This window comes from Cornus florida, unplaced genomic scaffold (assembly GCF_030987335.1).
Source record: "Cornus florida cultivar Cherokee Brave unplaced genomic scaffold, ASM3098733v1 CherokeeBrave_3.0.0_Hap2_Chr07, whole genome shotgun sequence".
Taxonomy (NCBI): domain Eukaryota; kingdom Viridiplantae; phylum Streptophyta; class Magnoliopsida; order Cornales; family Cornaceae; genus Cornus; species Cornus florida.
In genome coordinates, this window is record NW_026775577.1 from 84,736,353 (window position 1) to 84,759,996 (window position 23,644).

Sequence of the window (23,644 nt, forward strand, 5' to 3'; positions counted from 1 at the left end):
CTATATAATACGATAATTTAAAATCTTCTTGTAATTGTTCCGCTAATCCAACTTTTAAATTTAAAAATAAAATATACATCTTTCTTAGAAGTCAACTCTAATTCTATATTTCTACTAGCATTTTTTATATGACTAATTATATTCGTTTTCAAATTATTCATCATCGTATTATTACTATTAATTTCTGCCTGTCGTTGGTTGATAAAATTAATTTTTCTTTGAATCACCTCTTCCCTCCCTGTTTTCGCAGTATACAATGAACTTTTTATTACTAGTATTTGATATGATGATCTTCTCCGGACATCCCTTGTGGCTTCCACATCCTCAATTGTTTCATTTAATTGCTCCAATTTAGCTTCGAGAATATCAATTGTTTTATTTAAGTGCTCCAATATAGCTTGAAGCGATCTAAACTCTGCTTCTGCTACCAACAAGCCCTTAATGAGATTGCCATTCACCGTTTCAAATGCAATATAAGTTTCAACATCGGAAATGACTTGATTCTCCATTTTGCCTGTCAGAAGTCACATTACCAAAAACCATTAAAAGAGTGCAAATCATCCCATTTCATATATCCTAAAACACCAATAAAATTTCATAAACGTGTAAAAAACCTATGTTATTCGCAAATCAGCAAAATGAATAAATGAAAAAAAAAAAAAACATCTGAAACATAAAATTGATTATATAAACTAAACGGGCAATAAGAACTTCAAATGCAACTATTTCAACCATATATAAACTGAACAACCAATACGAGAAAAGACATGATGAAACTGCAAAAAAATTAAGTCTATTGATGTTAGCAGCTATTGATCCTGTAATACACCCAAATCTTCCGATAGACAGATGCTCAGGTTTTGACATATCAAAAAAAGTTTAATTACAAAGTACACACACACATATATATATATAGTCCAGTTGATTGTGATTTTCGATCATAAAATTAAGTGACTGCATACACCAACCCACTTACTGAACAGTTTATTTCTGTCACCAACCCACTTCATGTTTGTTTGCAAGTTGATAACTACCCAGAGTACAATACTACTATTATCAAAGACATTAACTATGAATGCTTACAGTGAAATTAATGCAGGTGGTTGTTGAGGAGTGGGTAGAAGTAGGGTTGGGTCGGCCTCCAATTTTCTGAACCAACCAATCCAACTACTTCAAGTTAGATACCAAGATATGGAAAATCCACAAAATCCGAAAAAAAAAAAAACACACACACACACACACAACAGCGAACCAAAGAATGATTGTAGACACCATATGATTAGAATAAAATATATCTTCATGTGGGTACTTAAACATATATTATTTTCATCCCATTTTAGGTATTAGTTTCAAAAATTGCGACTCACAAAATTCTTTTGAGTTACAGTTTCGAATCCAACATCTAAAATGAAACAAAAGAAATATTACCTTTGTCTCATTTTAAATGTTGTATTCAGAAAATGTGATTCACAATTTGTCGGAGTGAGTCACATTTTTCAAAAGTGTTGTAAACCATATTTTTCGAAAATGACATTTAAATATGAAACGGAGGTAATATATACAAATATTTAGCCGCAAAAAACTAAAAAGAGGAAAGAGTAATCAATTTGGAGCCTTTTTACTCCTGAGTTGTGTCACTGTGTACCATCTATATATTTAGTATGTTCTCTGACGCAATTCAAACTGTTGCAAGATCCAATCAAATTCATTGTCTGTGTTATGAAGAAGGAATCCAATGGTATTAGAGCAACCCAGCGCATAACAAATGAATTTGATTAACCTGAAGTGTTTGAGATCCACAAACCCTCACTGCAAAGTTGACGGCACACTGAATCCAAATATGATTGACAACTCATTGCAAAGTCGTCATCACACTGAACCCAAACGTGGTTAAGAAATTATTTAGTTCAGTGAACTTGTTCGTGACTAAATTGTTGGGAAACATTTTTTTTATTATTAAAATATTAGTTTAAAAAATTAAATTAGTAATTTATTTGCCATATATGTCATGCAATATAACAAAACCTGAGCTTTGTATCAATAACTTTGATATAGTCATACGAGGTCCTTACTAACAAAAGTGAGTTTAGAAATTGATAAATCGAAAAAGATATGTCCACTAATGTTCAAAAAAAGAAACCCAAATTCGAATAACCATCTAAATAATGATTATTATATTTTATTTTACACATGTTATTTTATAAAAAATTGATTTAGAGTGGGAAAAGTCAATTTTGACCAGTATATTATAATTTATACAAAGAAATTGCAAAATTAGGTCTGAAATAAAATGATAAGGGTGTAAACTGTAAGGTGCAAGAAGTTATTAATAACTTGGAGATGCAGAGGGATCGAGCCCCGTACCTCTCACGCGCTTCCATTTGAGCTCTACATCCCCTAATGCATGATTGAAATCAAACTACTACAGACAAGCAACGTACGCAAGTTCAAGAAGCTTGATGGGCTGAATTCAGAAATGGGCCCACTTGGGAGTGCATTGAACCCGGCCTACTAAGTAGCCAGCCCAACAAAGAAGAATCTAACCCGGACCATTGACGAATTGGTGGGAGCCAATGGAAAGATTATATTGATTGTAGTAGAGCTCAGTAGATTGGAATCCAAAGGTACCAACACTAGTGCAACACTAGTGGTTGCAATTGACCGTGAGTGAATTGTACGATAAAACCATCAAAGTAGTACTATTTGTCTAATTGTTCATCAAAGTAGTACTAGTTGTCTTTATTTTTTCTGACACGATGATCTCTCATAATTCACCACTCTTAGAGCAACCAGTGGATAGATTTTTGCTAGCAAATCAGTCAGTATTACGATACTAAGGGCCTGTTTGGAGTTTGTAGTGTGGTCTGGTGTAGTGCTCTAGTCTAGAACAGAACAAATGTTTTGTAGTGTGGTGTTCTGAAATGAGAACAAAACATGTTTGACGCATTACAGTTGCTTTGAGAATTTTGGGAGAAAAACATGGTAGAACATATTTGGCAATGTGTTTTGTTCTAAGAATTATGAGAACAAAATATATTTGGTAAAGTGAAAGTGTAACCAAAATCAGTAAAAAAAATATAATAATTAAATATGTTTGGTAAAGAATATTTACTAATAATGTTTCCATCAATACATTTTTTATAACTTTATTAAATATAAAGTAAAAATTAATTATTGTATAATTTTAATATACAATTGATATAATTTTTAATATATATATATATTGTTAATAATTTATCTTAGTTTATTATAAAAACTAATAAAATAAATTCTAAATTGTAAAACCTATTAATGATGCATATTATTTTCACAGTTATGGACTACATTGTTTCAAAAATATTACAGCATTTGCGGACAGGCACAATAAAAGTTCATGAAATAAAATTAAACTAATATATTACATCATTTATTAACAGTCACAATAATCAACTACAACAATATGAGGAAAAACATAAAGAATATAGTTATAGTAAGACAATAACAACAGCCATAGATAATGTAGTTTTGCCGATTTTGTTGAGCTTGCATAACAGCAACTACATCCTCCAACTCTTCCTGCACATGACCATCCACTTGCAGACTATGGTGCATGTTATCCAACCATATAAATGGACGATCATGTGACTAAATCAAAACAAAGAAAAGTATATTATTAGAAAAGTATATTCCAAGGAGCAGGGAGAATGATTTCACTTATCTTTCTTAAAATTTTAATTTATATACTATATATTTTCTGTGTTAGACACTAAATAGAGGTAAACAAAATCTGTTAAATATCATCATAAAAAAATAAATAAAAGTTTAATTTTACCAAACATATGCCTAAAATGACATCCAAAATTGAATGAAAAAAAAGATAAAATGATACACTACTATTATTAAATTGGACTGTGGTCACTTACAGAGTAAATAAACAAAATTATAAAACCTAGAACATGTTCCTATTTCTCTTTTATACTTCTTCTCAAAACAGCGAAGGTGTGATGAAGTGTTCTTCTTGCTACAGTGAAAGTTGTGCCTCGAATGAAGTTGGAACACCCAAGAACACCAATTTGGTGTTCCACGAATTCAGCCTTTTTTCCCAAGTGTTCTGCAACTGTGCAAACCAACACAGCCCGCCCCAAACAGCATGTGTTCCAAGCAATGGGTACTGTAGCACTGTAAGGAACAATACATCACACCACAGAACAGAAACCAAACAGGCCCTAAGGGACCGTGTGGTGCTGGCTAATGGTGGGCCAGCATATTTTGCTAGCAAAATGCATCGCCACAGATAACAGCCTGATTGCTAGCCTAAAGTGGGCCCAAAGCTTCCCTGTTTGTTTGTTTCCTTTTTGTTAATAAAAAGGCAATAGATTTTGACCAACAAAAATTAATAAAATAATAAATATTTATCGTCGTACCATCAACTTTTCCTAACAAATTACTGTAACTAGCCACGTCAGCACAATTACTGACATGGCTAGCAATCAATATATGCATTGCGAGCCAGTATAACTATTGAAATACCGACTGCCCTTAGTTGGAAAATGTAAATAGGAGAAATGGGTGGCTGCCCTTAGTTGGAAAATGTAAATAGGAGAAATGGGTGAGTGCAGTTATAGTATTTAGGTTTAGTTCAAATTGAAAGACTTGAAAGAATAAGCAAAGATTGCAAACAATAAAGGGAGAGAGAGAAAGAGACTTGCAGGTGATGGGAAAGACGTAATGATGCACCTAATACTTCACCACTTTCACATTTATTTTTTTATTTTTTTGGGTGCCTTCTCGCATCCATTTTGGATTTGGTTTGAATCCCAAATCTCTCAAAATGAACTCACACTAACTAGTGGTCTAGTCAAAGATTGATGGTGACGCCCACAAAACTAAGCAATCCCATTATGACTATCCCTGCATCACTCACCTATTGTAAATGTTGACGCAAGGAGATACGAATCATATAACCAATAAGAGTAGCTTCAGAAATCTGACTTTCCCATCTCTTTCGTGTCATACTCAATGCCAGGTCTCTACTACTGTGCCAGCAAGATATTTGTTCTCATTAATATCTATAACCCAAGAGAGAGAGAGAGAGAGAGAAACAGACACAGAGTGATCGATAGCACGCGAAAGAAAGCGAGGATGTAGATGGCTCCTTCGGTTTCTCACCTGTTCTTTGCGGATGTTTTATTATTTTTTGTGCTGCTGTTGAATCTGAAGTCCGCTTCTTAAAACGCATTTTGGTTGATTATGAACAGGCATCGGTCCAACAAATTAATTTTGTAAATCATCAATTTTCTTTTCTAAAAACACTCCCTCTGATCGGCGCTGGATTTTAAGCGAGTTATTGGGTTTGCAATTGAAAGGCTTACATGCTCGTTATTTAGGTGTTCCGGCTATTGTGGGTCAGTCTAAGCGAGATGTTTTTCATTTTTTACTGGATCGGGTGCAAGACCGGTTGTCTTCGTGGAAAGCGAATACTTTATCTAGTGGTGAGAAAGAAGTGTTGGTTAAAGCGGTGCTCAGTGCTTTGCCTACGTATGTTATGTCTTCTTTCCGTCTTCGTCGTATGTTATGTTTAGAGTTAATGAAAAAGATTCGTTCCTTCTGGTGGTGCAATTCCGGTAAGGATCGTTCCAATCACTGGGTTCATTGGGATTTGTTATGCCGGCATAAGAAATTTGGTGGGCTTGGTTTCCAGGATTTTGAGGCATTTAATTTAGCATTGCTAACTAAGCATGCTTGGAATCTTCAGGTCTGTTAGCATGGTTTGGCCTTTGAGCTTCTTAAGGCCAAGTATTTTCCAATTTCTTCCTTTTTGCATGCTCAGCTGGGGTATAATCCATCTTAGGGTTGGAGGAGTATTTGGTCCACTCAGTCTCTTTTACGACGAGACTTACGGTGGTTGGTAGGCAATGGGAAATCCATTCGTATTTGGCAGGACTATAGGGTACCTGATTTTTCGGATTTGCTACCTCGTCTCTTGGGGGTGGTGCCATTTCGTTTTGTTGCAAGTTTGTTTTGTCCTCATACTTTTACCTGGAAGGTGGATGTATTGCGTTATTTATTTCCTTCATCGGTTGTTTAGAAAATTTTACAGTTACATATTAGTCGTTGGGATAAACCGGATACTTTGATTTGGGCACCTGAGCGGAATGGGTCTTTTTCTGTTCGCTCTGCTTATGCTCTTGCACGATCCTTTTCTGATCCTAGGGCAGCTTCTTCGGACGGTTTTCATTGGCGTGTGGTTTGGAGGTGTGCTACTCTCTCTAAGATCCAGCATTTTCTTTGGCGGTGCTGTCATAATGCATTGCCTACTGGTTTGTCGTTATTGTGGAGGGGGTGTGTGGATTCTCTTTTATGTTCACGGTGTGGGATGGAAGAGGAATCGCTGGTCCATCTTTTTTTCCGGTGCTCTCATTCTGTTCAGGTATGGAGGCTATCACCATTTCACCTTGATTTCTCTTCTGTGTCATTCCACTCCTTTTTGGATGGCTGGAGTTTTTTTATATGGTGGGCTTCTACGTCTCCGGATCAATCCTTGGCTCTAGGGTTAATGTCCTTTTGTGCGTGGTTTATTTGGAAAGCGCGCAATCATCGGGTGTTCCATGGCCTGTTATGGAGTCTGGTGCAGGTGGCGGCTAAAGCAGTTGCTAACTTTTGGGAGTTTCAGGATGCTCGGTCACTATGTTCTTCCTTGGCTTCCTCTGATAGCCCATCCTCTGCGAGGTGTTGGGTTCCACCTGCTGAAGGGATGGTTAAGTGTAACTTCGATGCTAGCTTCTCTTCGCAGTCTTCCCGTGGTAGTGGAGGTGCTGTGTTTCGGGATTGTCGGGGTCATATTCTTCATGCTGTTGTTTTTCGGCCTTTCCTTGCTTCTTCGGCATTGATGACTGAAGCATATGCTTGTCTCCGTGCAATCTTTTGGGCTTCTTCTTTTGGGTATCAACGCTTATGTTTTGAGTCTGACGCTAAGGGTGTGGTTGACGCTGTTCAAGATGCTTCGAGTTGCCCATTTGAAATTGCATCGATTTGTTTTGATATTCGCATGGACCTTCAGTCTTTCGCTGTTGCTTCTTTGGAGCATGTTCGTTGTTTGGGCAATCAAGTAGCTCATGATCTTGCTATGCTGTCTCGAGATCTTTTCCTTGTTGATCAGGAGCTGTTTTCACTCCCGCCACACATTTCTGCTTCTGACTTTGGATGCCATGGTTCTTTCTTCGTAGTTTTTGTTTTCTTGTTGGTTTGTTTTGGGTTGTTGAGGTTTCTTGTTTTGTTTGTCTTGTTGTTGTTTCTTTTGCCAGGCCAAAAAAAAAAATTTATTTGGAATTCCAGCAAAACTTCGTGCAAAGAGAAAAAAAAGAGAGGGTTAGATAGGTAAGTAGGTAGTAGTCATTGATTCAGAAATTTTGAACTTGGATATATATATATATGAAATCATTCAATGCCGTAGCCGGGAAAAATGGGGGCAACTGTTCCACTGAATTTTTAATTTTTTAAAATTTTTATGAATTTTTTTTTGTATTTGTATTTGTATTGTTGCTCCCCTCTAAAATTTGACAGTAGACGCGTAATATTATATATATATATATATATATATATATATATATATATATAAAACTAAAAGTTCATTCAATTGTATCTATCAATTTATATTTTCTCAAAATATTATATTATTTACCACTTTCTTAAAGAAAAAAAATTCATCAAGATATTTTACCACACTTTTTGACTTTATCATAAACAAATGGATTATTTTTATTAAATCTTCATCTTCAACATTTTTCACAATTCAAATAAAACAAGCGGAGCAACCATTTATCAATACACAGAGACTCAGTCAATCGTGCGGCAGGTAATTTGATATTTTTTTTTATCATCTAAATTTATTATTATTTGATATTATAATTTTAATTAAAAAAATTATTAGTTATTACTATCAAAATTATTTGAGGGCTTGTTGTTCTTTTAAATTTTAGTTTGTATTTTTATTTTTTTGCACATATGTGATATATTTAAACAGTTAGGTAACTGTATTATTTTCTTTTTTATATCTTTAAATATGATTTTTTTTAGTACATTTAATTAAATAAACCCAATTTTAAAATAATAATGAATAATCTGATATAACACGATATAAAACGATTCACGTAGGACCTATAATAGACACGGGTTGAATAACATTTTATTCTTTTTCCTTTTCAGAGAAAGTTTCATAGATTGAATTGTTCTGTGAGACTAATTGAATCTCACTTTCAACCAACATGAATAAATTACCAGTCACACGTGTTTTGGTTTCATTATATTAGGTTTTTTTTAAGATATGACTTTCAATGATTTTATTCAACAAAAATAAAATTCAATATATATATATATATATATATATATATAATTCAAAAAAAAAAAAAAAAGGGGTCGCACTGTTCCATCTAACCATAATAAAAGTTAAAATACAATATAAAATCAAATATTAAAATTAAAGAGAAAAGACTAAAAAGTTGAGAAACTTCTAACCTGTATAATAAAAAGGAAAGCAATAATATGAAATAATAGTACTCCAATGTCTTCCATGCATACATTGTCATATTGCCCAGAAATTCAAATATAAGGAAATAAAAATAATAATAGATTTGGTTCTAGGAAAGAAACATAATGACATAGAAAAGTTGCAGAAAAATAAAAACCTAATTGTAAATAACTAAAAATTATGATTTAAAGTATATGTATATATATACAATAGGTATTTTAATTTGGAAACAACTCTATTTAAAATAACAACTTCTTGAGGCAATTATTCCAAAAAGTAATGTTAAAATATATTTTAATTATTTATTTTGTTCTTAAACTGAAAAATGCTAGTGTCTTTTAAGTGAGATTTATTTATTAATTTAAAATACAGAAGGTGTTTGGCATTAATTAAAAGGGAACTTTTAGAATAACTTTGTCATTATTACATATGTACCAGTAAAAGAAGTTAAACTTTCATGAAACAAATGTGTTAAAGGTGAGGTATGTGGAATCGGCTTTTTAGTTAATTAAAATACTGATGAATTTGAGAAAAGTTTTAGGTTATATGATATGTATATGTAAATAATTTGAAGGAAAACAGTTTTAGGTTATATGATATGTATATGTAATAATTTGAAGGAAAACAATTGCGTGAAAAAGTCAGGTAATGTGTATATAAATATAGAATAACTAAATAAATGTATATAAATATAGGTTTTTTTAGTTATTTTAAAATACCGTTGACTTTTACAAAACTTCTTTCATTATGATATATTCTATGTGTGTATATATCTATATCTATACTATTATTAAATGTACAAAAAATTTCAATATTTCAGTATTTATTTATTTATATAAAAATATATTTATTAATTTATATAAAAATAGTTACTAAAAAACTGTAAGAAAAATTTATGGATAATTATCACAATATAACCACTCCGGCCCAGTTATAATTATGTTATTATCAGGAGAGGACAAATGTTATCATCCTATTAATTCAAGACGCTTGTAAATAGAGACATGGAGGAAGGGGTACAGAAGAAATTGAGAATTCTAGAAATCCAGAATTCCAGAGGAAAATATAGAAGCTTGAAAGAGTTTTAGTATTTCAATATTTATTTATTTATATAAAAAAATATACTAAGTAATTGATATAAAAAGAGTTTTTATTTATATTTTTAGGTCTATCAGTATTTATTTATTTATTTAAAATAAATATTTATTAATTGATATGAAAAGAATTTTTTTTTTTTTTTTTTAAAAAACTCTATAAAAATCTAAAATCTACATAAATTATCAAGAAATTGAGAAATCTAAAAATCCAGAATTTTAGAGTAAAATACAAAAGCTCGAAAGAGTTTTAGCATTTCAGTATTTATTTATTTATATAAAAAAATATTTATTAATTGATATAGAAAGGGTTTTTATTTATATTTTTAGGTCTATCAGTATTTATTTATTTATATAAAAATTTATTTATTAATTGATATTAAAAGAGTTTTTATATATAGAAAGAAAAAAACTATATAAAAATCTAAAATCTACCTTAAAAAATAATTATTAATTTATATAAAAAGAATAGTAATTTTTTATTAATTGATATGAAAAGAGTTTTTATAAAAATTAAAAATAAAAAAAAAAACTCCATAAAACTCTAAAATCTACCTAATAAAATATTTATTAACTGATATAAAAAAATTAGTTATTTTTTATGGAGTTTTCATATATATATAAAAAATACTCTATAAAACTCTAAAATCTACCTAATAAAATTCTAATAAACCTATTTATCTATTTATTATTTTGAATTTTTTAATAAAATAAAATCTAATTAGACAAGAATATATTTAAAGAAAATAAAATAATTTCTATAAAAATTTATCACAAATTACCTATTTTATTTTCAATAAAATACTATCACATTAGACAAAGATATATTTAAAGAGTTTCTATAAAACACTAACACAAATTACCTATTTATTTATTTATTGTGAGTTTTTTTAATAAAATAAAATCTAATTAGACAAAAATTATTAATATAAAAAAGTATTTATTAATTGATATAAAAAGAGGTTATAAAAAAGTTTGTGTAAAACTCTAATACAAATTACCTATTTATCTATTTATTATGAGTTTTTTTTAAAAAGGAAATCTAATTAGTAAAAAAAATTTATGAATAATTATCACAATATAACTGGCCCGGCCCAGTTATAATTATGTCATTATCAAGAGAGGACACATGTCAGCATCTTATTAATTCAAGAAACCTATAAAAAGAGGCATAGAGGAAAGAGGAAGGGGCACAAAAATTGAGAATTTTAAAAATCCAGAATTACAAAGTAAAATACAGAAATTCTTTCAAAGTTTTATTTATATTTTTAGGTCTATCAGTATTTATATATTTATATAAAAAATTATTTATTAATTGATATGAAAAGTGTTTTTTTAAATAAAAAAAATTATATAAAACTCTAAAATCTACTTAATAAAATAATTATTATTTGAAATAAAAAGAATAGTAATTTTTTATTAACTGATATGAAAAAAGTTTTTATAAATAAAAAAAAAATCAAAAAAAAAAACAGTCTATAAAACTCTAAAATCTACGTAATAAAATATTTATTAATTGATATAAAAAGAATAGTTATTTTTTATGGAGTTTTTATTAAAAAAAAAAAAAAAAATGCTCAATAAAACTCTAAAATCTACCTAATAAAATTCATATAAACCTATTTATCTATTTATTATTATGAAATCTTTAATAAAATAAAATCTAATTAGACAATAATTATTAATATAAAAAATATTTTATTATGAGGTTCTTAATAAAATGAAATCTAATTAGACAAGGATATATTTAAAGAAAAATAAAATAATTTCTATAAAACTCTATCACAAATTATCAATTTTATTTTCAATAAAACACTATTACACTAGACAAAGATATATTTAAAGTGTTTTATAAAACGCTAACACAAATTACCTCTTTATCTATTTATTTTGAGTTTTTTAATAAAAGGAAATCTAATTAGACAAGTATTATTAATATAAAAAATTATTTATTAATTGATATAAAAAGAAGTTTTAAAAAAGTTTCTATAAATTTTAACACAAATTACCTATTTATCTATTTATTATCAGTTTTTTAGTAAAATAAAATTTAATTAGACAAGAATTGTTAATATAAAAAATATTTATTAATTGATATAAAAATAATTTTTAAAAGAGTTTCAATTAAACTGTAACACATATTACCTATTGTGACATCCCCAACATTTTTCACGCATAAGTTGATCAGGCTTATACACGAAAAACGAGGGATATCAAAACAATTGGCAATATACAAGCATGGAATACAAAATGATAATAATAAAAGAATTTAGACAGAAAAGGAATACTAAATAATACAACATCCATCCATCCTTTATTTAATATAGTACACCATTACAACTTGGAAATCCTATGTTAAGGATCCCTAAATATAGACCTGAGAGTTCAACGTCAAAAGTAAATAAAAACTGAAACTGAAGTAATACATAAAACTTCTACCCTGAACTGGATCGTAAGAGTAGATGAGTTCGGATGGTGGTCCCACACTGCTAACCTCAACTTTGGAACGGGTACTGACCGTAACCTGAAATAACAACAATGGTGGGTCAACCCCACGAGCAAGTCCTCTCTACTGTGACCCAAATCAGAGAATCAAATAAATTAATCATTATTATTCGGAAGTATACTATATCTGTATACACCCTAAGGAAACTACACAATGTATAATAAGACCTCAACCAGAATAGACGGTGATCACTTAGACTCACACGAGGTGGTTAAGTGTCTCCTTTCCCTACCTGGGAAATCAACTATTAATACATGGTGCACGGTACTGACAACACAGACTATAAGTCCTACACAGTGGTAACACATCTCAAGGTATTAATGAATATACTGAGCATATCACTTAGGCAACACATGCCAATAATATTAAACCACATACCCCGACAACCACACATCTGTCTATGGCAACGAATGCATAAGGTATAAATGAGTCTCAACTTATTAGTCGGCTCACATGGTTCTATATGACAACACATCCATATAATATAAATGTGACATAATTTATTGAGCAATCCATTATTCTCCTGAAATGCACACAGCATAATAATAATGATTTGTATATCATTAACAACATAAATAATCCTGTAATGTATAACAGACAATTTATTTGAATTAAAACCATGTAATCATTTAATTTTAACATTAATGATTAATACCGTTTAATAAAATAATAACACAATTAATAATTAACAATGTCATTAAATTAATTACATCCGTTTAATGGTGATCTGTATTGAAAACGATACAATTAATATTTAAAAAATATTAATCGGACATAATAATAACTAACAGGTAATAAAATAATAATTTAATGTCCTGTTAAACCCGTAAGTACCAACCATAGGCCCAAAAATGCAAGTTTAAGGTTCTGGAAATTACAAAACAGTCCCTAGGGGTATTCTGGACTTTTCCAGTAGCTGTAGGGGTCCCTCACGCGCCCCCACGCACCTCCCAGAGCTTCCCACACGCGCCTCCACTTTTCTCACATGCGCACGCGCTTACACGCGCCCCCATGCCCGTCTAGAATCAGTCACGCGCACGCACGCGCTGCCACGCGCGCACTAATGGTTCCTGCTGACGTGGCGTGTGCTGGTTGGTCGGTTGTACCGCTTCTCCGTGGGCGTGCTATACTGGATTAATCTACTGATCCTAAATTAATCCTGCGGCTACTGATGCGTGTACATCGATATACAATGTTCTGCGTTACATGCAATTGATCTACTGATTGCTATTAAATCTAATGGCTGTTGATGCACGTGCATAGTAACCCTTGTGCGCTGTATCACGCCGGATCACTCCGGTCACCTTCCTCACTGCCGGTGGCCGGAAACCTCGCCGGAGTCTCGCCGGAATTTACAGAAAATTCCCGAAAAGTCTTAGAAAATTCTAAAAAAATCCCTAAAGCCTTAAATAATTATTTTTAGCTATATTTTAATTACATAAGCTAATAAATAATTATCTAACACCTTTAATAATTAAAATCTCATTACTTTAATAAACTAAAAATTAATTTATTGAAATTCCTAGCATGGTTTCTAGTCTCTAAAAAGCCGAAATAAATTAAATGAATAATTTATGGATTCAAAGGGGAAAAGTAGATAATAACTTACCTTATGGATTTAAAATAAATCCGCCGGTCTGCGCGTAATCCGGTAAATTCCCTACACCGGTCCAAGCTCCTTTCTTTCTCTCTCTTCCTTTCACTCTTCAACAATTGCTCACTGTTATTTTGCTCTTCTACTTATGTGAGTTTTCTTTCAAATTGTAACTAACTAACTAATATATACTAATTTATATAATATATATAATACAAATATCTAACCTAAACATTAACTTTCAACATTCCCACCTATATGGCTTTAAGGCAATGCAATCTTAGTCAAGTTATTTGATCTACCATTCTACCATAGTAAATGAAATTCTATCCTAATATTAACTTTACATCATGACATTGTTTTATTATTATTATTATTATTATACAATACAAATTGAATACTTTAATTAACTAATATTAATTAATCTAAAACATAACCAATAAAATTTCTAAACTAATCATTATAATATATAGAACATAAAATCAATATTACATGCACAAATAAATAAAATTAATTAAATAATTTAACATATATAATTAAAAGGTGAATAAATCTACAAATTAAAGAATTAACCTAACACAAAATTAATTTAAATAAACTCTTTAAAATTACGGGGTATTACACCTATTTATTTATTTAGTTATTATGAGTTTTTTAATACAAGAAAATCTAATTAGACAAGAACTATTAATATAAAAAATATTTTTTAATTGATGTAAAAAATAAAATAATTTTTCTAAAACTCTACCGCAAATTAACTTTTATTATGAGTTTTTTTTTTTTTTAATAAAAGGTAATCTAATTAGACAAGAATTATAAATATATAAAAATATTTATTAATTCATATAAAAATAGTTTTAAAAATATTTTCTATAAAACTCTAACACATATTACCTATTTATATTTTTATTATGAGTTTTTTTAATAAAGGAAAATTTAATTAAACAAGAACATATTTAAAGATAATTTTTTTTTATAAAATATACCACAAATTAGCTGTTTTATTTTCTATAAAAATCTATTACAATATTTATTTATTAAGAGTTTTTTAATAAAATAAAATATAATTAGACAAGAATATATTTAAACAAAATAAAATAATTTCTATAAAACTCTGCAGCAAATTAGCTATTTTATTTTCTATAAAACTCTATCACATACAACATGTATTTATCTATTTATTATGAATATTTTTTTTTTTAAAAAATAATAATTTATATAAAACTCTACCACAAATTATTTATTTTATTTTCTTTAAAACTCTATCACATATAAACTGTATTTATCTATTTACTATGAGTTTTTTAATAAAAGGAAATTTAATTAGACAAGAGTATATTTAAATAAAATAAAATAATTTTTTAAAATAGTTTATATAAAACTCTAACACAAATTACTTATTTATCCATTATTTATGTGTTTTTTAATGGTTAAAAGCAAAAAAAAACCCCTGAGCTATTAAAGTTTTGCAACAAACCCCCCTGAACTACAAAAAACTCCCCCTAAACTATGATTTTGTTGCAATTTACCCCATAAAGTCATCTTGTGATGCCAAAAAATTTGAAAGACCAGTTTACCCTTCCTATACACTACGTCATTTTATACACTTCTTACTTTCCTTTTTTTTTTGCCAAAACATTTAACACAACTCAACCTAAGGACGCTTTGGATAAACGGCGGCAGTGAACCGGCTATACAGATTCGGCGGTTGTGGCGAGAGAATCACATATGCTTTACCAAAGGAATAAAGTTCAGTTTAGTTTCTTATGAAACACAACACTCATTCAAATGGCAACGAACATTGGATGAGACACTTTTGCATAGAGGAGTAAAGAAAGGTTACTATCTATAAAGGATTACTTTGAATTAGGGCTGATGAAGGTGTCAGATTCCAGTGGTTTCGTTCACTTGGCGATAAATTCACCAATTTCTGGACGAATGATTTTGCTTCCATTTGCAATTTCACAGCCTTTGTTCGACCACTCACCAATCGATTTGTGTATTTCACTTTGATGACTCTGTCAATTCAAGGGATTTTGAAAATATGCCTGAGCAATTCGTCTCAATCAAGTTTTGGATTAAATGATTGAAAATTGAATCTTGAGCAATTTGTTTAGTTTTTGAAATCTACAGTGATCAAGTCGTCGATGGCGTCACCACTGTCTAAACATCTGGATTTCTTATGCGGTTCATCTGGATCGGCCGGTAACGAGGGAACGAATGAGAATCAGTGAGAGAAATGCAAGCTCCTCTTTTAGTTTATGTTCCAAGAGGGTGATCAACTCTACCCAGCCCGCTATTCGTCCTTTGGCTTCCCCTTGCTCATCGGTTGCCTCACGTTCGAATGAATTTGTGTACGAAATCGAAGTTCAATTTTCTATGCTTGCTTTGGTATACGGATTTCGGTTCAAGCCACTTGGTGAACCAATCGATCGTAAGGCATAGATCTTACTCGAGAGCTAGATAGTAACTGCACAATAGCAGAGATGGAAAGGACTGCGATGAAGTGGCGGCAGCGGCGGTGGGGAAGAAATGCAGCAGTGAGCTCGGCGGTTGGTTCGGCGGTGGCTTAGTCGTGGATGACTCGGTGGCAGTGGGGACGAGCTCGAATGGTGGAGAGGACCAACGAGCAAGGTGGGCTAAATGGCGATGGTGGAAAGGACCGGCGTGTCTTCTTCTTTGACCACAACACCACCACCTCCTCCACTAGTTCCATCTCCTCTTCCGACCACAGCTGCCGCCGCCACAACACCACAGCCACCTCCACTAGATCCGTCTCCTCCTCCGACCACAGCCGCCGCCGCCGCCACAACACCACCATCACCTCTACACACGACTTTCCTCACTTCCGCAATCACCATCATGAAAATCAGATTGGATCCATATCCTTCTGTTTATATATGTGTGTGTGTGTTTATATTTTATATATATATATATTTATATATATATATTTGTTTGTTTCTGATGGTGATTGAACATATTAAGAAAATCAGATTGGAGAAAGTTGTTGATTTCGGTGATTCGAGAAGGAATCATGAAAAATTTGGAGGAAAAAGATGAACAATTTCATACCCAAATCATCTACAAGAAAGGACAATTTGGTATTTTCATATTTGGAAGGGCATTATTGTCCAAAAAATTTGGTTTGTCTATCGCGTAATTCTCACGCGCCCATTTTTTTATGGCCGGCAGTCGGATGGAGTGATCGGCAACAAAATTGTATAGTCTAGGGGTTTTTTTTGCAATTTTTGTAGTTCAGGAGGGTTAGTTGCAAATTTGTCAATAGTTCAAGGGAGTATTTTTGCATTTAACCCGTTTTTTAATAAAAGAAAATATTACTGGACAAGAATTACTAATATAATAATATTTAATAATTGATATAAAAAATAAAATAATTTTTTTAAAACTTTACCACAAATTACCTTATATTGTGAATTTTTTAATAAAAGAAAATCTAAGTATATAATGATATATATATTTAAAGAAAATAAATAATTTATATAAAAATCTACCACAAATTATCTATTTTATTTTCAATAAAATTCTATCACATTCGATAAAGATATATTTAAAGAGTTTCTGTAAAACTCTAACACAAATAAACTATTTTAATTTCTTTAAAACTCTATCCCAGATAAGAAATTAGCTTTTGTTGTGACTTGTGAGTTTCACTATTGTAGTATTTCAGTATTTATTTATTTAGATAAAAAATTATTTATTAATTGATATAAAAATAGTTTCTATAAAACTCTAAAAATCACCTAATAAAATCAGTCGCGATAAAATATTTATTAATTGATATAAAAAGGTTTCTATAAAAATAGTTTCTATAAAACTCTAAAAATTACCTAAAAAAATCAACCACGATAAAATATTTATTAATTCATATAAAAATAATAGTTATTTTTATGGATAATTATCATAATATAACCATCTCGCTCGGTTATGATTATGTCATTATTAGGGGAGGACACATGTCATCATCCTATTAATCGAAGAAGCTTATAAATAGAGGCATGGAGAATTGAGGAAGGGGTACAGAAATTGACAATTCTAGAAATTCAGAATTGCATAGTAAAATACATAAGCTCTGCAAAATAGTTTTAGTATTTTTTTTTTAATAAAAAAAAACTCTATAAAACTCTAAAATCTATCTAATAAAATAATTATTAATGAATATAAAAGAATAGTTATTTTTTATTAATTGATATGAAAGGAGTTTTTATAAAATAAAATAAAAAACTCTATAAAACTCTAAAATCTACCTAAGAATTCTAGAAATCCAAAATTCTTGAGAAACTCAGAAGTCTATAATTTCAGAGTAAAATACATAAGTTCTGCCAAAGAGTTTCAGTATTTATTTATTTATGTAAAAATAGTGTTTCAGTATTTATTTATTTATATAAAAATAGTTTTTATCTACACTATTATTAAATGTGCAAAGAGTTTCATTATTTATTTATTTATATAAAAAATATTTATTAATTGATATGAAAAGAGTTTTATAAATAAAAATAAAACTCTAAAATCAACCTAATAAAATTCAAATTAACCTATTTATCTATTTATTATTATGAATTTTTTAATAAAAGAAAATCTAATTATACAAGAATTATTAATATAAAAAATTTTCATTAATTGATATATAACATAAAAATAATTTTTCTAAAACTCTACCACAAATTAGCTTTTATTATGAGTTTCTTAGTAAAACTCTATCATATATATTTAGAGAGTTTGTATAAAACTCTAACACAAATTAACTCTTTTTCTATTTATTATGAGTTTTTTAATAAAAGAAAATCTAATTAGGCAAGTATTATTAATAAAAAAATTATTTATTAATTGATATAAAAAGAGGTTTTAAAAGTGTTTCTATAAAACTCTAACACAAATTACCTATTAATCTATTTATTATGAGTTTTTAAATAAAAAGAAATCTAATTAGACAAGAATTATTAATATAAAAAATATTTATTAATTGATATAGAAAGAGTTTTTAAAAGGGTTTTTATTAAACTCTAACACAAATTACCTATTTATTTATTTATTATGAGTTTTTTAATAAAAGAAAATCTAATTAGAAAAGAATTGTTAATATAAAAAATATTTTTTAACTGATATAAAAAATAAAATAATTTTTCAAAAACTCTACCACAAATTACCTTTTATTATGAGTTTTTATTTTTTTATTTTTTTTAATAAAAGGTAATCTAATTAGACAATAATTATTAATATATAAAAATATTTATTAATTCATATAAAAAGTGTTTTTAAAATATTTTCTATAAAACTCTAACACATATTACCTATTTATCTATTTATGATGAGTTTTTTTTTTTTTTTTTTTTTTTATAAAATAAAATATAGTTAAACAAGAATATATTTAAGGAAAATAAAAAATTTCTATAAAATGTACCACAAATTAGCTATTTTATTTTTTATAAAACTCTATCACATTATCTATTTATTATGAGTTTTTAATAAAATAAAATCTAATTAGACAAGAATATATTTAAACAAAATAAAATAATTTTTATAAAACTGTATCACATATAACATTTATTTATCTATTTATTATGAATATTTTTACAAAAAAATAAAATAATTTCTAAAAAACTGTACCACAAATTATCTATTTTATCAATTTTAAAATATTTCAGTATTTATTTATTAATATAAAAAATTATTTATTAATTAATATAAAAAGAGTTATAAAAAAATTGCAATTTTTTTATAAGGTTTATTGTTACATGTTTCAAATTAACCATTAAAAAAAAAATGAAAACAAAAATTCTATAAGTTACAAAACATTCATCATGTGTATCGCACGTGCCTTTTCTTAGTACATGTATATGTGTGTAGAAGAACATAATAATTTATAAGGAAACAATTGTTTGAAAAGTCACATGGTATGTGAAAAGTTACATATGTTGACTAAATTTATATAATTGATTTAATATATTTATTGAATTATAATGACTAATAAATTGTATATAAACATTAGAAAACGAATTCACTTTTATTTGTAGTATAGATATAGAAAGGTAATTGTCATTTAATATAAGGGTATTATGGTCTTTTAATTTTTATAAGTGTTGTATGATCATTTAATTATATTTGGGCAGTAAAGTGAGAGATAAGTGTCTAAAATTCGTCAGTGGGTCACACGGATTATGAATTTTGATAATAAAAGATAAATCTTTCTTTTTACTTATTGTTGACCTTAAGGACTCTATCCAAGGACAATCTAGAGGTTTTGATGATAACAAACCATTGATGATGTTTAAGGACTAATGTTTATATTGAGTGTTATATAGATTATTAACATTCATAGAATGACCTCAGTAAAGTTATAAAGATCATTCCAAGTATTTCATTATTCAAGATCGCATCAAGGAAAGCAATGGATACAAAGAAGACATGAAGTTGCAAAGAAGCAAATGCAAAGTCCATCAAAAGATAGCTTGGACTACAATGAGCAAGAAAGCAACTCAAATAAAGGAAGAAAGCGAGTCTACCTGAAAGCCTACAGATCATGGACAAAGCATGAAGAAAGGGGTAGATAGGATGGTGAGTGTTTATGATTCAATGTCAAAGTATTTATGAATCCATTTGAAACTCATCTCTATAGGATCATGCATATCATATCATCATTCATATGTTCCTATATATATTAGTAATAGACTATGCACTTCATTCATAAATAATTGCACATGGAGTCATTGCTAAAGAGTGAGTTAGTTCAAGCTTGCATAAGTTTTGAAAGAACTCATCACTTGTGCTAGAAATGCTAAGACTATGCACATCAATCATGTAATTCATATTGGTCAACAATTAAGGCATGAGAAGCCTTCATTACCATAAGTTGGTAACGGACATTAGGACCTCAGAATGCGCATCATGAAAAACTGTGTTTTTGGCTAAGTGTGAAAAATTGAGTTTTGAAATAATGATTATTTCAAAATAATTTCTCCCGGTAATAACTCTTTATACTTAAACTAACCTAAACTGATTTTATTAGAATTTTTGACCAAGTCTACATTGGTCTACATAAGGATTCATTTTTACCAAAACTGTCGAAAATCTAAATTTGTACTAAAATTGAATTTCTACATTTTGATTTAGTTGGATTTCAATTTTCTAGTATTTTTTATTGAATCCAAATGGGGGGTACTTCCTTATTTCCTTATTTTGATTTACTTAAATATTTTCAATGGAAATAAGGTCTGTGCAGATGTCCTGTACACAAATTGTCTCATCTGTTAACTTAGAACACAACTCCTGAAGTAACAGTTTCATTTCAGCAGACCGAAATGCATAGGCAATATGTGATACCCCTCGATTCTAGAGCCACGGGTGATCAAGTCCGAGCACAGATCCGAGGGATACTAAACAATTAATATGTAAACAAGCAGGAAATAAAACTGAAATAAGAATAAATTAATAATACGCTGAAAGAAAACCAAAATAAGAATCCTCAAACTTGAAATACTAAATCAATATAATTTAAAACCGTACAACTCGGGAATCCACCTAGTGGACCCCTAATCCCAAATCCTTGAATAAAATTACAGTATTAAAATCCAAAACCAAAATAGAAAGAAAATCCTATGTAACCGAAAAAGTGAGTGTCTGTATCTGCATCAACACGATCAATCTCTAAGCCTGGTATTGGCAAATACCTGAAAAAATAGGAGTGGGTCAGGCCCACATGCAAGTTCCAATCTACTACAATCCGTACATAAACCCGATACGCAGATACATCCTAGATAGCTCGGCAATATCTACAATAGTCCATATATATATATACACACTATAGGATGCTCACTAGCCTATAACATAGTTCAACCTGGATAGATGGTGACATATAAAACACGCTTTTCAGCGGCCAAGTACCTAGACCTACCAAGGAACATTAGCTATATCTAGTTACTCAACCTTTGCAATATACGCACCCTAACCGTGATCAGGAGACTCAAGCTCGTATCACGGTACCATAAATATATATATAAATTCCTTCTTAAATGCAGAAAGATAAAACAAACATCCGTTATGTCGTTCAACTGTTTTAGTTGATAGGACATGTATCCATGTAGGAGTTAACTATTTTAGTTAATCCATTCCATATGTATGAAGGGGTATGACTTAGCTTTTTGATCTAATCCATCCCTGATATGTCACCGTCCCATACCGGTACATATAATGCAAATGATCCACAAATGATGCACATTCATTAGAACATCAAACATATCCAGAAACCAGTATAATAGAAATCAGATATTATTAAGATCCTATCATGCATCCATTATATGATTAAACCATAAATCCTTCCTTTAAATTGTTAAAGTAATGATAAACAACTTAAATTATCCAATTCCATACAATTGATCAAACATAAATTTTAACAGTTCATCAACTAACATCCATAGCACAATATAATGACAAATAGAGTTATTACTGTACACATTATACTAGACTGCCAAAAATACCTCCATATTAGTCCAGTTCGTTTGCTAAAACAAAACTAGTAATCACAACCTACATCATCCTTGACAGCATGCCAAGTAATGCTTAAATTACATGATGTCCCTTTAATCCTCACTATAGATCATGTGTCTGATATAACGACACTCAGAAATCTACCCGAAGTACATCTTATGAAACCCCAAAAGTATTCCCATACAAGTCCATTTAGTTCGCTAAAATAAAGCTAGCAACTAAAACTCCTACAACTCCTGTCGGCATGCAACCTATCAATTAAAATTACATGACGACCCTAACTATAGCATAAACAACCCTCTTGGAACTGAAACATGTCATTTATATCATTGGTATAAATTCCTAACACTTACCTTTATAGCAGTTCATTTAATTTGCTAGCCAACCAACGATTCTAGTTCTCCTTCCTTCTTGACAGTATTGAACATTCTTATTTTAAAATTTATGTTGTCCATTCCCATGACCTGAATCAATATATCTTAAGTCTTAAACATCCTCTGTACACCATTTAAGAACCCCCATGAAACTCCAAAATTACCCTTTTGCCCCTGAAGTATCAAAAATCACCAGAAATACCCCCGAAGGGGTTTCTGTTCAAAGGAGCCGGCTCCCCCCCATGGGAGCCAGCTCTTCATCTTCCAGAGCCAGATCTCCCTCATGGAGAGCCGGCTCTACCTTCTTGGGAGCCGGCTCCCTCATTTAGGGAGCCGGCTCTCTTCCCCTGAGAGCCGTCTCTGCTCCATTGCTTCGTCTCTGCTTCGTCCGGTTGCCGTCTATGCTTCCGGCGAAGTCCAGTGTTCTATTCCAGATCTTTTTAAGATTTTTAAGGTTCCATTAATGCTCTTAAATCCCTAGAGACTCCTCCTATCCCTATGTGAACCAATTGACAAACAAAACTTAAACTACACACACAGTTTATGCAAGAATAAGTTTAAACCTAAAACGCAGAACAGATTCCAGAAAACACCAAGCATGAATAAAGTCTATTTTTAAAAGTTTATTTAAGTTCCTGGAGTCTATATAAGATGCACAGAACACAAGTTTACAGGAGAGGAATAGACTGAAACTTGTCTTTAGATTTCGGTGTGAAACCTTAAGCGTCGTCTCTAAATTTAAGTTTCAGAATTCTCTAAGTTTGTTTCCCCTCTGCTCTGCTCACAGTTCCCTTCCTCTATTGCTTCTTGGTTCCATCCAGAAGCAGCCCCTCTGTTCTTCCTCCAGTCTTCCTCCTTTAGCCTCACAGATTATATTCCGAGACTCTCTCTGTTTTCCTCTAAAAGAAACTATTTCGTGAATAGGGTTTTTTTCCCTATCAGACGTAAAAGAACCTAAATATATATAGCCGTCTATAAAACCCTAACCCTAATTCCAATCCTAACATTTGACGGCTAAAACTCACAAAAGAAAACCCTAAATTTACACTATATATAAAACAAAAAAAA

General features: G+C 30.1%; 1 protein-coding gene across 1 annotated transcript; it reads left to right on the plus strand.

The window, feature by feature from the left end:
* The first annotated feature begins 4,584 nt into the window (after positions 1-4,584).
* Positions 4,585-15,934, plus strand: LOC132266361 (uncharacterized). Its single transcript, XM_059767216.1, has 4 exons — positions 4,585-4,588; positions 5,367-5,734; positions 6,080-7,190; positions 15,834-15,934. The coding sequence occupies exons 1-4, from the start codon at positions 4,585-4,587 to the stop codon at positions 15,932-15,934; spliced, it is 1,584 nt and encodes a 527-aa protein (XP_059623199.1).
* Positions 15,935-23,644: the final 7,710 nt, after the last annotated feature.